Genomic DNA, 15,919 nt, shown 5'->3' with positions numbered 1-15,919 from the left:
TGTAATAATCCTGAACGGCTTTTAATCAGCTCAAACAGGCCCCTCACATGCGATAAAGTTTATAAAAAAAATACATCTACCGCAAACCCACTAAATCGGCACCATCTTTTATATAACGGCTTTCAAAAATCAAAACATGTTTGTTTTATTGGGATAAATAATAATAATATTAATACTTTATAATAACACTTTAATAACACTTTAAGAATCTGACTTAAATGCCTCCTTCTATTAACCGCCCCTCTAATATCCAAAAATACGGTGTTTGTAAAATGATTTACAGTATTAATACGATTGCTTCACAACCTCGTCCCCAGGGCTTGTTAGGCTTTTTATATTTGGACGGCAGGAATATAAGCGGAATATAATTTCTAACCTTCTCTGATCTTTTGTTTATCCCAATTTAGTGATGTTTTTATGTTCTTCTTTTCGAGGTCATTTTCTTCATGACGAACTTTCGCAAGCCAAAGAAACTTAGAAACGAGAATAAACTTATGTCCTAACCAGGCGTATCTTTGATACAAAGAGTATAAGTCAAATTATAACCCAGGGCATGCAGAACTTTGATAACGTACAGAACCTGGGTTCAAGATTGGAGTATGAATAAGACATTAAGAACACTCTTCAGGGAAATCAGGGGAGAGCTAATTTGACGTACAAAAACTAATTAACAAGAAAAATAAATGCAGTAATTAAGCAATGACTTAAAGCGGACATCCGTTAAGCTGTAGAAAACTTTTCTTTTGTCCCTGCCAATTTCATACTAAACCCCGGACACTTTTTCCAGCTCAAAATGTATCTTTGTCAAACTGGAGAAGGGTAATGGGTAATATGGGCAACCCTAATGGATTTCCGGCATTAGGGTAGAATTTTTCCCGCGTTTCTTGTAAAAAAAAGCAAGACCTCTACAAGGCGGCGCCTCTCTGAGAAAGTGGAAAAATTCTCTGACCCCGTAATTTTTCGCTTAAAGAGGATTCCACTGTAGTTTTTACACCTTGCATGATGACCAAAAAAATAAATAAATTGGATAGATAAAGAAAAAATAAATATAAAATACCAATTCATGTTTATACGTTTTTTTCGTCTGAAGCATATGAAAAATAATTTTACAGAGTTGTATTTTACTCATGCGTCACACAGTTAAAAAAACATGAATTTAAAAAACGGCGCCATTTTACTGGTTATTAGACGTTTATAAAAAAAACAATTCGCCGTTCCCGAAGTATCAGTAACTCGAGATAAACAGACCAGAAGAACTTGCTACAGTGGAATCTTTCTATCTCGAACTTCTCTCTATCTCGAATTAAAGTCTCGGTCCATTTGCGGTTCGCCTAAGGTATTTTTCTTTCTTTATCTCGAACTTTCTCTATCTCTAACAAATTTCTTGGTACCTTGCGAGTTCCAGATAGAGAAATTCCACTGTATTTCATATCCTTCTATGTAATCAAAAGCTTGTCAGAAAGTTTTAGCCCCAATACACGCAAAAGTTTTTGCATTCACCTAAAGTTTAATAAGAAGAAAACAGATTTCACAATTTTTTATTTTTTTTGGAAGCAACATGTTTTTTAATTCAGGGCGCATTCTCTATTCTAACGAGGTTTATTCTCCTTGATTCCAATACGGGTCTGCGTGAAAATAATTCAAACACGATCCAGTGACGCCATACCCCTCCGTCAGGTGGGTAATAAAAATGTAGAGAACAATAACTTCACATTTAGAAAGGAAAATCTAAGTCGTTATTCTAAACACACACATGCGCATGCGCAGAACTAAACACTAACGCACTACTGGTTAGAGTTAAATAATGAGTTTATCTCCTCGAATGTTTTTACACAAAACTCTTCAATAAATTGCTTTCTCCAATTTCTATTACATTTTGCAGGAAAAGCACCACTTTGGTTTGTTGAGGACTTACCAGATCTTTCATAAACCGACCATGATTGGTCATTCGTCATATTCACTTGGTATGCCAGGGTCTGATGGAAATTTAACGGCCGTTTCACAGCGAAATACGACGACCACCTCTGTTAAATCACCACATGATCATTTAAATGAATGATCAGCCAAGCTAGCAGCATTTCTCAAATCAGGCAGAGATTTGTTAAAGCCAACTTTTCCAGTTAAAAAGTAAGTGTTTATGGTTCCTTTCCCTTTCATCTGGACTGGACCTCGATCTAATAAATCGTAACCGCCCAACTGATCCAGCAACCCTTTACACTCGGGACTGACGTGAGTTCGCAGGGCTAGTCCGCTGGATTCCATGCGTGATGCGTAGTTTACTGTGTCGCCAAACAAGCAATAACGTGGCATTTTTAACCCCACAACCCCAGCAACACACGACCCTATGATATCAGAATGTAAAAAAGATAACTCAACAAACTCAAGTAACTACAATAACTGAGCCATCCTTACTTCGTTACCGACTTTTATTATGAATTAGTAACTACACAGTTCCGCTAAAGAATCAAATAATGGCTTAGCAAACGAGTATGCTGGATACATTAGGAACAACTTCTAGAAGAGACTAATTTCAAGCAAAAATGAAATTTCATTGCACTCTGCCATGTCGGATACTTCGTTCACAGTAAAAATTAAAATACACTTCAGCGGATATTCGTTCATATTAGACTTTTATAATCAGAAAATAGCCTTCATTTCAACTCGGGATAGACATACCTGAGTGAATTCCTATCCTTAGTTGAATTTGTTTGTCCGGTACGTGTCTGATTCGAAAGGTCTTGATATGGTGCAGCAGATCCAACGACATGGTAGCTATCTCACCCGCATGTCGAATTCCGTTTCTCTGTGGCAAGCCAGACACAACCATGTACGCATCGCCGATCGTTTCAACCTAAGATAAATCATAGTGTGAAGTTACTTCCATCCCCCCATATATTTTTATCTCCCTCTGTTTAGGTATTTTCCCTGTGAAATGAAACTTATTTTTATTTGTTGTGAGCTTCGTGATTTTTAACACGTGACTGTATTGTTACTTGTATTTATCATACTAAAGTTTAAGTAGAAGCCTGAGAGATAATACGTGCCTCATTTTTAAGATTTTTACACCCCCATTAAGTTGGCCCATCCTTCATCACATCATAGGGTCACGAAAAAATTTATACAGAACAGTAAAAACCGCCATGCACAGTGAACGATATGTCTGTCAAGTGTCAATTAAACGTGGAGATCGGGAAAAAAAGTTAGCGCAACCTTACTTTCATAAAAAAACTTACTTTTATAAATTTCAACTAATTACAAATTATCATGCAATTCCCCCCCCCCCCCCCCCAATTTTTAAACCAATCCCTTCCCCCCTTTAATAATAGGTTCACCCCTATACCATTCTAAAAATTCCTAGTAGGTACCCATTATTATTATTATAACGGTAAGATGTACCTTCTGTGTCTGCAAATACAAACATTTGACAGCCATGAAAAAATTTAAAAAAACCTGAAAAACCCTGTTTCAACTAGGCGTCTAACTTGCGTTAATCTTGTGGACTATGATTTAGAGCGCTCAGCATTTGGTTTGAACGTAAAAAAGTAACAGATGCGCGAGTTGGACGCTTGTTACTCGCCACTTTGACGCCAATTTTGAAATTAAAATATTTGATGTTTTTTTAGGCGGCTAATCGGCGTTTATGTTGACAGAATACTACATATTTTTTCACACTTCTTTAGCATACACCGCACAATGGAACAAAAAGAGGAGATTTGACGCTAAAATGCCTCCAGTATGAACATCGGCAAGAATTTTAAGCACAGCGTCTAGATGAGGCTTTACAATAGTGATTAATGTCAGATAGGAACCTAGTGGGAACCAGCCTTTAGAGATTACATGGATAGAAATAAAAGGGAGAAATAAGCTGTTTACCTTGTACACGTCATAGCTGTCGATGCATTTGTCGAAGCAAGTGTAAAGGTCGTTAAGTAGATCAACCACCTGGTATATATATATATGTATAAATTTATCTTGAGCAATAATTTAGGATGGAATCGGGGGGACTTTTCTAGTATTATTTATAGAATGAGAGAAAAAGGGACAACATAATTGGGTTCATTTCAAAAGAAATACAAACCTGCATAGGTGTGCTCTCAGAAGCTAACGAAGTGAAGCCAACAATATCGGAAAAAAAGATCGTCACAGACTCGAAACTTTCTGCAGAGACTTGCTGTCCGTTTTTTAACTGCTCCGCAATATACTGCGGCAGCATTTTATATAAAAGTTCATCGGTTTTCGCTTTTTCCGCAGCCAACTGTTCAGTGCGCTCTTCCACAAGCTCCTCTAAATTGTTCGTATATTTTTCCATCATCGCTATCATATTGTCCATAAGGTTGCCTTGCCTTCCGCCATACATTCTTTTCAAGCGGCCCTTAATTTGTTCAAACGTTGGTCGTTGCTGCGGACTGTCCATCAAACAGGATTTCATTAAGTTCAAGTACCGCACATCGCACTCGTCTTCTAAAATCTTCGGACGAAACGGAGGGTCCAATCTTGCTTGGACGTTACTTACGATTTCTAAACAACAAGAAAACATATTTTATTGCTCAAGCTGATTTTCTGAACATAAAAGAATTTCAGCTATATCAAAGATTATTTCGCGCCAGAGTTAACTTAAGAGAAGAATTCAGACTAAATTTTCGACTATGTGATTGAAATATTTGACCAGCGACCACTTCACTTCAAATCTTTTTCTCTACTTGCAAGCCACTTTAATCTCAGTGCAAAAAATGTTTTATCAGAGCAGGGTGTTTAAACGGGCTTGCTTTTGATTTCTAATGGGCTGTTTTTATGGGTTTTCTGTTGGTAAAGTCTGTTGATTACAAATTTTTGCTCGCAAAAAAGAAAGAAACGCGCATGCGGAATCAAACCTTTTGGTTCCATCTCATACTCTGCATACGGGTCGTCCCTGCTAATAATTTCAGATAGAATGATACCATAACTGTAAGAATCCCCTTCTTTGCTTTTTGCACCGGAGTTGGTATGCTTTAACAACTCGGGAGCTTGCCATAAAAGCTCTAAAAAAAACAGAATATACACTAAATAATTTGTTCAATCCAAATTATTATTTCAAACGTTTTTCTCCCACTTTATTGCAAAATAGCCAAATGATTTACACATAACCTAAAATACAATATAAAATGTTGCTCTGTGCCTTTAAAGCATTTAAATTAGTCGAACATATTTCAAGTGGACACCATTGGTGAAAATGGACGTGCCCCCTTTAGACAGACAAAACTAACCCTAAAGCATTGGATAAGACTTGAAAGTGCCACAAACGGGTCAGTTAGACTAAAATTCAACCAACAGATTCCTTGTTAACTCTTAGAATTTAATTTGGAGAAAGTATAAAATCATGTAAAGATCAATTAAATTGATGCAGTATGCATTTAGCATTGTTGAATGAGTGCCACAGAAGCATGACACTTACTTCTGTATCTCTGGTACTCTGTTTCGTCTTCATTATTGTTATAATGCGTCTGTTTAAACTTGTCCATGCCATAGTCAGATATTTTGCACACCTGAAAAAAAGGTCTTATTCGTCAATGTGTTCGTAAAGAGTCAATATATAATAGGACGAATTATCACCAGCGAACTATGAAAGAAGCCTAGCTTGATGTTAATAATGTACACAAGTACTGAAGTAAAAATGGCAGTTTAGTTTGACTAGGTAAAACATGCTGTCATATTGAAGAAGAACCAACTACACTACGTGCGGCAATATGTTAGTGATGAACTCAGATAGTTTATTTGAACGGTGCTTACTGATCCGAACCTAGCATAAAAATATAAAAACAACAAACGTTACAACGCACAAGATCATCTTGCAAGGTATCTATAAGTATCTCTTACCCAACGGTTGTCAATGACGCAGTTGTTTGAATGCAAATGACCATGTATAACACCGTTACGATGCAATTCAAGCATCCCAGCTGCTATGTCTGACGTAAACGACATTTTAAACATCCAGTCTAGCTTAATATCACTGTTCTGTAGGACGTCCTGCAGGCTACCTTTGGAACAGTACTGCGTTAGAATACACACGTTGGGCACCTGCGTGCAAACACCAACTACCTGACAGATATTCGTATGATTTAGCTCGCGCACCTAAAGAAATAATACCATGTCCAATATCTGATTGCAAAAAATTTCTGTTGTTTGAAATATAACAAGAAATATATATTTCAAACCCATCGATAACAATTTGCTGGGTTCACGAGAATGTTACTGCATAAGATGAAGGAATAACATAAAGGAGGAAAAAGTTTTAACGACCGGCTTTTACTACAGGTCGAATTTTTTTTTATCAATTTAAAGTGTTTTTCCAAGATAATGATGGGTATTTAAGGTTTTTCCCAGAGAATGATGGGTATTTAACGTTTTTTTCCCAGAGAATGATGGGTATTCAAGGTTTTTCCCAGAGAATGATGGGTATTTAACGTTTTTTTCCCAGAGAATGATGGGTATTCAAGTTTGTTAACAGTCATTCATTCATTCATTCATTCATTCATCCAGTCATTCATTCATTCATCCAGTCTTAAAGACGTTACCTGTTTAAACTCTAACAAAATTTCTCGAGATATATTTGCTGTTGTTTTGTTCAATCTCTTTATCATCACATGCTGACCCTGAAAATGAAAATTAACAAAAACGTTGTGTTGGAACACAGCAAGATGTACACATATAAAATATGTATAAAAAAAGGAGTACACGCCATTTCCTGAAGTACTGTTACTTGGCAAAGCAGCTAAGCACAAGACCGCAACGTAGAGGTGAAATGACACAGACAAGCAAGACCACACATACCCGATAACTGACAATAAATTGACTTCTTTCCATCATACTTTCTGTATCGCTTGGTATTGAATATGACTCAGGAAACTAGTACAGAATCATTTTAAGCATTTTAGGCTGGTTAATACTGTATTGATCATTACATTCAAATTAGTTCTTTTTTCTCTCTGAAGCAACCTTATTTATCAATTGTTCATGTTATTCGTTATAGCCTGCAAATACAGTCAATACAGTCAGTCAGTGTTAACGTTAAGTCAGTGTACTGTGATTGTCAGGTAAGACATACAGACAGGACCCCAACTTAACAAACACATAGTGAAAACAAAACAACAAACACGTGCAGAGAGATATTTTTCCAAGCACCATCGCCCCTATTCAAAAACATAAGACTTTTTAACGACAATAGAAAATTATAGGATGCAGAATTAGCAATTTTACACAATGGCATTCGCTATTGTGAAGCCTCAAGAATTTAAACACTTTTTCATCATCACGTAGACAGGACTAAGGTACTTGGGGGGGATCTCTCAAAATGCAAGTCTACAGCGTGCAATGTCGTACTTACATTAAACATAGATCGAGACATTGGTCGAGTGGGAGACTAGAACAAATTAATTCTAGTTTACTTAACAAAATAAATAAATAAAGAGATATATCCACTTTGCTTTCTCACTGACTTGATCAAAATAAATTTCGCAACCGTGCTACTGAAGAATTACTTCTTCAAGGGGATAGAATATCTCAGTGATCGAGAAGCAAAGTGGTCATTCTCAGTTAAAATAGATCCAGTGGAAAGAACCTGGTGCAGTGCAGGCCGGGACTTTGATTTATCTTTCATGCAGCTAAATTGCTAAAATATTAAAAACAAGCTATTACAATATGCTCAAGTTCTGGTCCACATTTTGTTGGGAGTCCAAGTCTGTAGTTAATGTGCTAGTTTGAAAAGTGTGACGAATGTAACCAATTATTGTTGTTGAGACTGTCCATAAAGAAGCTTAACCATTTTCTACACTTTTGTGGACAATATGACAAGGTAGTGTAATCCCTTCTGTCGAGGGATTTGTTATCTTTTCTTTTAGTTTGTGCATAGATAATTAATTTAGAGTCAAAAGTAGTGGATGCAAGAAGTGCAAAATGAAACTCATGACACAATCATTATAATCCTGATAAAACCAATTTTTGATAAACAAACACAACGCCCAGCACATTACACAATGCAAAAAACAAAACAAATTTGTGTATCTGTGAATTAGTTTGTGACGTCATTTAAAACGCAGGTAGATCGGAAAGAGTATGTTTGAAATGTCCACTTGCTAGAGTTAAATCAGTTTGTTTGGTGATTTAGTCAAGAATTGCATTTGAATCTCCAGATGTAGATAGCACACCTGCATAAATTCCCGTACATAAAAATTAGCGTCAACAAATCAAGAAAGTAGAGTAGAGCACAGTGTCAAAAAAGTTTTTCTACTGTTGGCTAGACTGCAATTATTTCATAGTCCCTACATTCACATTTGGGAACAAAAATACTTACAACCAGAAGGCCCGTAATCACAGCAAACTTTGAACTAATCGAACCACCAGCTTTTCCATTTTGCCCGTAACTACCATGATTTAAAATCTCGTCATAATTAACAAAGAAACCTTCGCCGAGAAGGTCTTTTTCAAATTTTCTTCGTCTAAAAATATATATATATATATAGGAGTTTCATGACTAAAGCAACATTTAAGCATGCCTAAACAGAGCTTGTGCTTAATCGCAACTTTAAGAGATATAGGCCAACTTTACTGAAAATAGACAAAACCTGTAAACAAGAATAACTGCCAATGCCACCACAATGAACAAAATACCAAATATGATAGCAAGAATTTGTATCATCGTGTTCTCCTTACTGTTGGGATCGTCTAAAAAAATAAAAAATATGCTGCTTTTATATCACATTCTGAATTTTTTTTCTTTAGAAAAAACCCCTGCGCAGACATGGTTAGACCAGAGAGATTTGACTAAATTATGGTAGCATCTGTTTTATCTACAACCCTACATCACAATTTGCTATTTCATAAAGGAAAGAACATTTTCTTTTAAAAAAACAATAAATCAATGTTTTTTTGCATTTTATTCTGTCTGTTGGGTTTCTTTACTTTGTTATTCAATTTAAGTGAAAAAGAAGGCAACATTTTTCATTTACTTTGAAAATATTTCACACAATACAAATCTTTTTATACAATCTTCAAACAATGGCGTACAAGCGTATAGTGATTGACTGCTAGACCAGAAGAGTTCCACCTACCTTGACAACGTTCATTATTGAATCCACATTCTGGTTGGTCTTTCGGTGGTGATTTTCGACCTCCAGGCCAAACAAAGCTTTTATTGACTTCAATGCATTCGCCCGAGTTAATTTCATAAGTGCACATACGAACTTTCTTCCCATTCTGGTAATTGTTTAACTCATAATTTGGAATACGATCGCCTCTGTGATCAATCACAACATCACCAGATTTACCTGGAAACACATGGAAGTGTATGAAATATGTTCCCAGTAATAAAAAAATTATTATAAAGTATAAAATGGAACATCTTCAAAAATCAACATTTAGATGCATTCCCAATAATATTTAAAATCAACTATATATATAACACATGCTTCCTCATACCAGGGAAAAAAGTTACCTTCAAATGTTGCATTGAAAAGGTTATTCATTAGTTCTGTAGTGTTGTGTGGATCTTGCCCTGCTGCTTTTGTTTTGTTGTAAGCCAATGCATACAAGTAAATTGCATCATAAAGATATGCAGAATCTTGGTTAACCTATAATATGTGCAAAGAAGTTTGCAACTGCAGATGCTCTGTATAAGTATAAATTTTTAATTTCCACTCAAATCTTTGTCCTTTAATACCACTGAATACATTAAAAAGCAAATGGCCCCTGGAGCAACAGATTATGTAGAAACACTCACACAAATTATAGATTGGAGTGTCTAAAAATTCTATAACACAAAGTTGCAACATTTAATTTTTTTGGTTTCTCCCTTTTTTATATGTTTGCTCACAAAGTTTGATTGCAAACTGACATACAGATTCGAAGAAGCTTGTATAAGGCCCTATATGTTTGCTCACAAAGTTTGATTGCAAACTGACATACAGATTCGAAGAAGCTTGTATAAGGCCCTATATGTTTGCTCACAAAGTTTGATTGCAAACTGACATACAGATTCCAAGTTATAGGCCCTATATGTTTGCTCACAAAGTTTGATTGCAAACTGACATACAGATTCGAAGAAGCTTGTATAAGGCCCTATATGTTTGCTCACAAAGTTTGATTGCAAACTGACATACAGATTCCAAGTTATAGGCCCTATATGTTTGCTCACAAAGTTTGATTGCAAACTGACATACAGATTCGAAGAAGCTTGTATAAGGCCCTATATGTTTGCTCACAAAGTTTGATTGCAAACTGACATACAGATTCGAAGAAGCTTGTATAAGGCCCTATATGTTTGCTCACAAAGTTTGATTGCAAACTGACATACAGATTCGAAGAAGCTTGTATAAGGCCCTATATGTTTGCTCACAAAGTTTGATTGCAAACTGACATACAGATTCCAAGTTATAGGCCCTATATGTTTGCTCACAAAGTTTGATTGCAAACTGACATACAGATTCCAAGTTATAGGCCCTATATGTTTGCTCACAAAGTTTGATTGCAAACTGACATACAGATTCGAAGAAGCTTGTATAAGGCCCTATATGTTTGCTCACAAAGTTTGATTGCAAACTGACATACAGATTCGAAGAAGCTTGTATAAGGCCCTATATGTTTGCTCACAAAGTTTGATTGCAAACTGACATACAGATTCCAAGTTATAGGCCCTATATGTTTGCTCACAAAGTTTGATTGCAAACTGACATACAGATTCCAAGTTATAGGCCCTATATGTTTGCTCACAAAGTTTGATTGCAAACTGACATACAGATTCCAAGAAGCTTGTATAAGGCCCTATATGTTTGCTCACAAAGTTTGATTGCAAACTGACATACAGATTCCAAGTTATAGGCCCTATATGTTTGCTCACAAAGTTTGATTGCAAACTGACATACAGATTCCAAGTTATGGGCCCTATATGTTTGCTCACAAAGTTTGATTGCAAACTGACATACAGATTCCAAGAAGCTTGTATAGGCCCTATATGTTTGCTCACAAAGTTTGATTGCAAACTGACATACAGATTCCAAGTTATAGGCCCTATATGTTTGCTCACAAAGTTTGATTGCAAACTGACATACAGATTCCAAGAAGCTTGTATAAGGCCCTATATGTTTGCTCACAAAGTTTGATTGCAAACTGACATACAGATTCCAAGTTATAGGCCCTATATGTTTGCTCACAAAGTTTGATTGCAAACTGACATACAGATTCCAAGTTATGGGCCCTATATGTTTGCTCACAAAGTTTGATTGCAAACTGACATACAGATTCCAAGAAGCTTGTATAGGCCCTATATGTTTGCTCACAAAGTTTGATTGCAAACTGACATACAGATTCCAAGTTATAGGCCCTATATGTTTGCTCACAAAGTTTGATTGCAAACTGACATACAGATTCCAAGTTATGGGCCCTATATGTTTGCTCACAAAGTTTGATTGCAAACTGACATACAGATTCGAAGAAGCTTGTATAAGGCCCTATATGTTTGCTCACAAAGTTTGATTGCAAACTGACATACAGATTCCAAGTTATAGGCCCTATATGTTTGCTCACAAAGTTTGATTGCAAACTGACATACAGATTCGAAGAAGCTTGTATAAGGCCCTATATGTTTGCTCACAAAGTTTGATTGCAAACTGACATACAGATTCCAAGTTATAGGCCCTATATGTTTGCTCACAAAGTTTGATTGCAAACTGACATACAGATTCCAAGTTATAGGCCCTATATGTTTGCTCACAAAGTTTGATTGCAAACTGACATACAGATTCCAAGAAGCTTGTATAAGGCCCTATATGTTTGCTCACAAAGTTTGATTGCAAACTGACATACAGATTCCAAGTTATAGGCCCTATATGTTTGCTCACAAAGTTTGATTGCAAACTGACATACAGATTCCAAGTTATGGGCCCTATATGTTTGCTCACAAAGTTTGATTGCAAACTGACATACAGATTCCAAGAAGCTTGTATAGGCCCTATATGTTTGCTCACAAAGTTTGATTGCAAACTGACATACAGATTCCAAGTTATGGGGTCATCAGCAAAAACTTAGAGGCCTGGGACGAGCAAATGAGTTTTAGCAAAAAAATTTATGTTAATCAATTCAGCTTTATGCATTATATGTATGAATTGATAAAATTTAAATGCACATCCCTTTAACGGGTCTAAAATTACTAAGGACAAAAAAAGTCAAAATTTGCTATTACTTAAATATGACATCATAATTTATGCAACGTAATTAAATCTGAAATTCTTTAAATGTGAATATCTTGAGAATAAAAAGAGCTTTTTTTAAAGAGAAGGAATTGTTAACCAACTTTTTAGACTCTATAATATTAGTCCAACATCGTTTTATACCTTAGGTTCCCTTTAGGCAAACTATGGCTACATATAAACCTTCTACGGTACCATTTGATTGTTTCAAGCAAATTACAGCACTTTATTAGTCTTCTACTGTACTGTTTTAATAATTATCCAGCCACCTACAGTGATTTAAGAAAAAATATCCCCAAAATAAAATTTCTCTTCAATAGTATAGTATAGTAAAGTTAAGTTTATTTTAATTTTTAAGCTCATGTCATAACAAATCTCAGCTATTTGTTGACAAAATTAAACTCATTTAGATTGCATTCCGAGGGTGGAATAAATCTCAAAGTCCAAAAAAGGTGCTGCTAGTCTAAATGTTATGTTTTTATATACGACCAGTAAAATCTGACCCCGGAAGACTTTTCAAGAATTTCAGCCTGGTTTGTGCTTATTTTGTTCTTAATTTTCCTAATGTTCTTAATTTTTAAACATTAATTTTTAAACATAAAATTATGGAATTTATGCTTTTATATAAGAAAATAATGTTTTATTCCTGGAGCAGCTAATGATTCCAGTGTTAGAATGTTGTTTTTTATTTGTATTTTTCAGCAATACCTGAGTCCTTATAAAACTGTTCTTGTAAACAAAAAGTGTATATTGGTAAAAAGGTCGTAATAAACAGGTCAACTATATTATTTTAAAAGAGAATTGTTTGCATGTACATGTAATTAAATGGTACTAATTTTTCCAGGAAGATGTCAAAAAAAGTACAATGACAGGGTAATAGTTTTTGCAGATGATTGCTTTTAAAAAATTTTGCAGATGACAAAAAATATTTCTTAAAAGAAAAGGCTTTTTTTTAATAAAACATTCACAATGGCACTTTGTTGTGATTTCTTTTCTTTGTGTAAATAAAATTGCATTCTTTTCCACCGCCAAAATCAAAAATTAGTAATGTTAGGAATATATTTTTACCTCCACTGAATCATTCATAGCATGATAAAATGGTGCTTCAATCATACGCTTTCTCACTATCCTACTAAATGCATCATAGGATGCAAGTCCAGATGGCTTACGAACACTCAGATCTAGAAATCCAGTAAATGCTGTTGATATATTATATCCCTTCATCCATGGCTCTTTTTCCCATTTCTTTTCAACTTGAAAGTCTAATGTGATAAAGACATAATCACCATTGAACATCCCCATTCTTCGAGCTTCAACAAGGATTTTGGAGATTTCATGATGATATCCAAAGAGAGCGAAAACTGAAAACAACAACAGTTACAGAACATTCCTACAATTTTATGTACACATATAAAAACTTTCTGTGTGTGGCAATTGTTGAAACAATCGACATGTACATAAAACAACGAATAATTTAGAACAACCTAAGAACAAAGCTAGGACAACCTAGGTTAATCTGGAACAACGTAAGAACAACCTAAAAACAAACTACAACCTTGACCTATCTGAAAACAAGCTAAAAGATGCCAGATAGATTGTTCAAGTTTGTTCTAGCTTGTTCTAAGCTGTTTTCTCTTTTTAGTATGTATGTAAAAAAAGAATTATATACTTAAAAAAAGAGGAATATAGGTCAAAAGATTGTAAATCTTGTGAGAATGGCCTGCATTTTACCTACCAAAATATAAATAACTAGAAAATTCTGCAAACTTTTGTAAACACTGGCAAGTCATTACACTCGGCAGTTTTGTCTCACTTTCGTTTTCGTTTTTACATACGTAACTAAACGTAACTAAAAGCAGACTAATGTGCCCTCCGTCATATTAGTATAATACCCAGGGATAATTTTCTAATTCCCGCCATGTTGCGGGAATTAGAAATGAGAAAATGGAGATAATAAACCTTTAAATGTATACTAAGATAGAAATGATAAATCTTTTTTTCAAACAAAAAAGCAAAAGTTCTTTGTCGCACAGAAAATGCTTTTTACGTCCGCCACTTTAATTCGCGCCAAAAATACAGTCCGTGCTACGTAAGTGTCACTTACTTCTGGCGTCCTTTTTAGCTTCCTCTAGCAGCGATTTGATGTCTTCATCGTAGGTAAACTTCTCTCTAACTGTTTTGTTGTACTTAGAAAACTCCGCAAATATTGTCTGTCCGAACTCATGCCAGGCTGGTTGTTTGGAAACAATGAGCGTTATTATGTCCCATTTAAACTGCTTCATAAGACCGACTAATTTTAATAATAAGCTGACTTCATTTGTGCGTGCGAACGAGGCTGTTCTCGCGAACGTTGGATATTGTGATTTTTGTGAAAGTTGTTTTGCAGAGCAGCTGTATGATATCATTGGCTTGTCGTAAAAAGCAGCCAACAGGCCGCTTGGCTCGCAACCGTCAGAACAATAAGGCCCGATATACACGTCCACGCCTTTTTTTCCGTCGTAAACTCGAGTATGAAAGTTTGCTGTTTCACCCACGCTAGTCTGGCTATCACATTTATCATCTTTCCAATCAAATACCAAATGTTCGTTGGGTAACAAATCTCTTGAATTGTTAATATCATCAACAGCCATTGTAGCTGCTGATGCCAGCTTACTTCCAACAGGCCACTTTCCCGTCCATGGCACAAATAACCCTATTGTCAAATTACGTGTCCGTATAATTCGGACTCTACAAAGCAGCAATAAAAGAAAACATATTTGACGAAAACAGCGCACCATGATATTTTTTGAACCAATCGAGGGATAATAAATCACTAGAGATTACTTTTAACCAATGTAAACAATCGCTAAATAATTTCCAAAATTTAAAACTTCACTCAATCTGAATTTACAATGCATCCAATCTTTACTTTTCACCGTGCTTTGTGGTTTTGTTGTTTTGCTTCTGTGACTTGATCGATTCATTTATCTATCTTTACCATCACATCCCGTTCTTTTGTCCCGCGTGTTCTTATCAAAACATGTCGAGCTTGACCCTCTCTCGCCTTTTTTTATTTTTTGACGATATGAAAGTTATCAGATAGACAAGTATACTGTGATTCAAATATGTGGATTGTCCCCGTTGCGTGTTCTGTTAAATTCGTTTTTAATTAATTTTTTTTTTATTTTCTATGGAAGAGGCAAAAATATATATCACCTGACTATGAAATACGTTTAGTAAGAAAACATTAAACTCGGTTTTAAACAGTTTTTATTTCACATAACTTCTAATAATGAAAAAACTAACACCTTTCGTTCCCAATTTCTTCGGTTACTATATCATGTGGTGTTCGTCACTTTGATTGTGTAAGACTTTCAATGTGACGAAAAAAGTTTTGAAAAACCACCACAAGTGCTGCGGTATATTTTGTGGTGATAACGCAGCAGTTGTCCATATAAGGAAGTCTTAACCAAATGAAAACATACTCTTATGTTTGCAAATAAAATCCGTTATAAATCCAGTTCTTTGACAATAGGCTCCCCTTGTTTTTTTTTAAGTGCTAGCCGGAACATCAGACTTGTGAAAGTTTAAAAAACTATACTAGGATTATGAATATTATTATTATTAAAAATCCAACTAACAGAAATTCGTTCAAGGATAATCGAGCAAACATTGCTTATCAAGACATTTGCGCAAATTTTCATTGGATATAAACGACCTAGCAA

At 35.3% G+C, this 15,919-nt stretch overlaps 1 protein-coding gene across 4 annotated transcripts; it reads right to left on the bottom strand.

Annotated features, from left to right (window-relative positions):
• Positions 1–1,713: 1,713 nt before the first annotated feature.
• LOC130647397 (atrial natriuretic peptide receptor 1-like) lies at positions 1,714–15,546 on the bottom strand. 4 transcript variants are annotated; one of them, XM_057453254.1, is made up of 16 exons: positions 14,320–15,546; positions 13,284–13,576; positions 9,467–9,602; positions 9,084–9,299; positions 8,598–8,697; positions 8,327–8,471; positions 7,361–7,396; positions 6,808–6,882; positions 6,552–6,629; positions 5,854–6,108; positions 5,432–5,522; positions 4,872–5,018; positions 4,079–4,518; positions 3,874–3,942; positions 2,677–2,851; positions 1,714–2,342 (listed from the first exon to the last, which is right to left on the bottom strand). In XM_057453254.1, the coding sequence occupies exons 1-16, from the start codon at positions 14,990–14,992 to the stop codon at positions 2,044–2,046; spliced, it is 3,228 nt and encodes a 1,075-aa protein (XP_057309237.1). In that variant the 5' UTR covers positions 14,993–15,546; the 3' UTR covers positions 1,714–2,043. The 4 variants fall into 4 exon arrangements, with proteins under 4 accessions (XP_057309237.1, XP_057309229.1, XP_057309248.1 ...); XM_057453246.1 differs by lacking the exon at positions 7,361–7,396 and adding an exon at positions 7,595–7,645 and having other exon boundaries at positions 14,320–15,545; XM_057453265.1 differs by lacking the exons at positions 7,361–7,396; positions 14,320–15,546 and adding exons at positions 7,595–7,645; positions 13,951–14,026.
• Positions 15,547–15,919: the final 373 nt, after the last annotated feature.

Source organism: Hydractinia symbiolongicarpus, chromosome 1, assembly GCF_029227915.1.
Source record: "Hydractinia symbiolongicarpus strain clone_291-10 chromosome 1, HSymV2.1, whole genome shotgun sequence".
NCBI lineage: Eukaryota > Metazoa > Cnidaria > Hydrozoa > Anthoathecata > Hydractiniidae > Hydractinia > Hydractinia symbiolongicarpus.
This window is presented reverse-complemented; position numbering and strand designations above follow the sequence as displayed.

What these genes read in the sequence shown, in the direction of transcription:
- LOC130647397 (XM_057453246.1), bottom strand. Translation starts at nt 14,992, where the DNA reads ATGGTGCGCTGTTTTCGTCAAATATGTTTTCTTTTATTGCTGCTTTGT. An exon ending in CAATAATGAACGTTGTCAAG is followed by an intron (nt 8,698 to 9,083) that starts GTAGGTGGAACT and finishes TTATTTTTTTAG; the next exon opens with ACGATCCCAACAGTAAGGAG. An exon ending in TTTTGTTAGAGTTTAAACAG is followed by an intron (nt 6,109 to 6,551) that starts GTAACGTCTTTA and finishes TTATTTCTTTAG; the next exon opens with GTGCGCGAGCTAAATCATAC.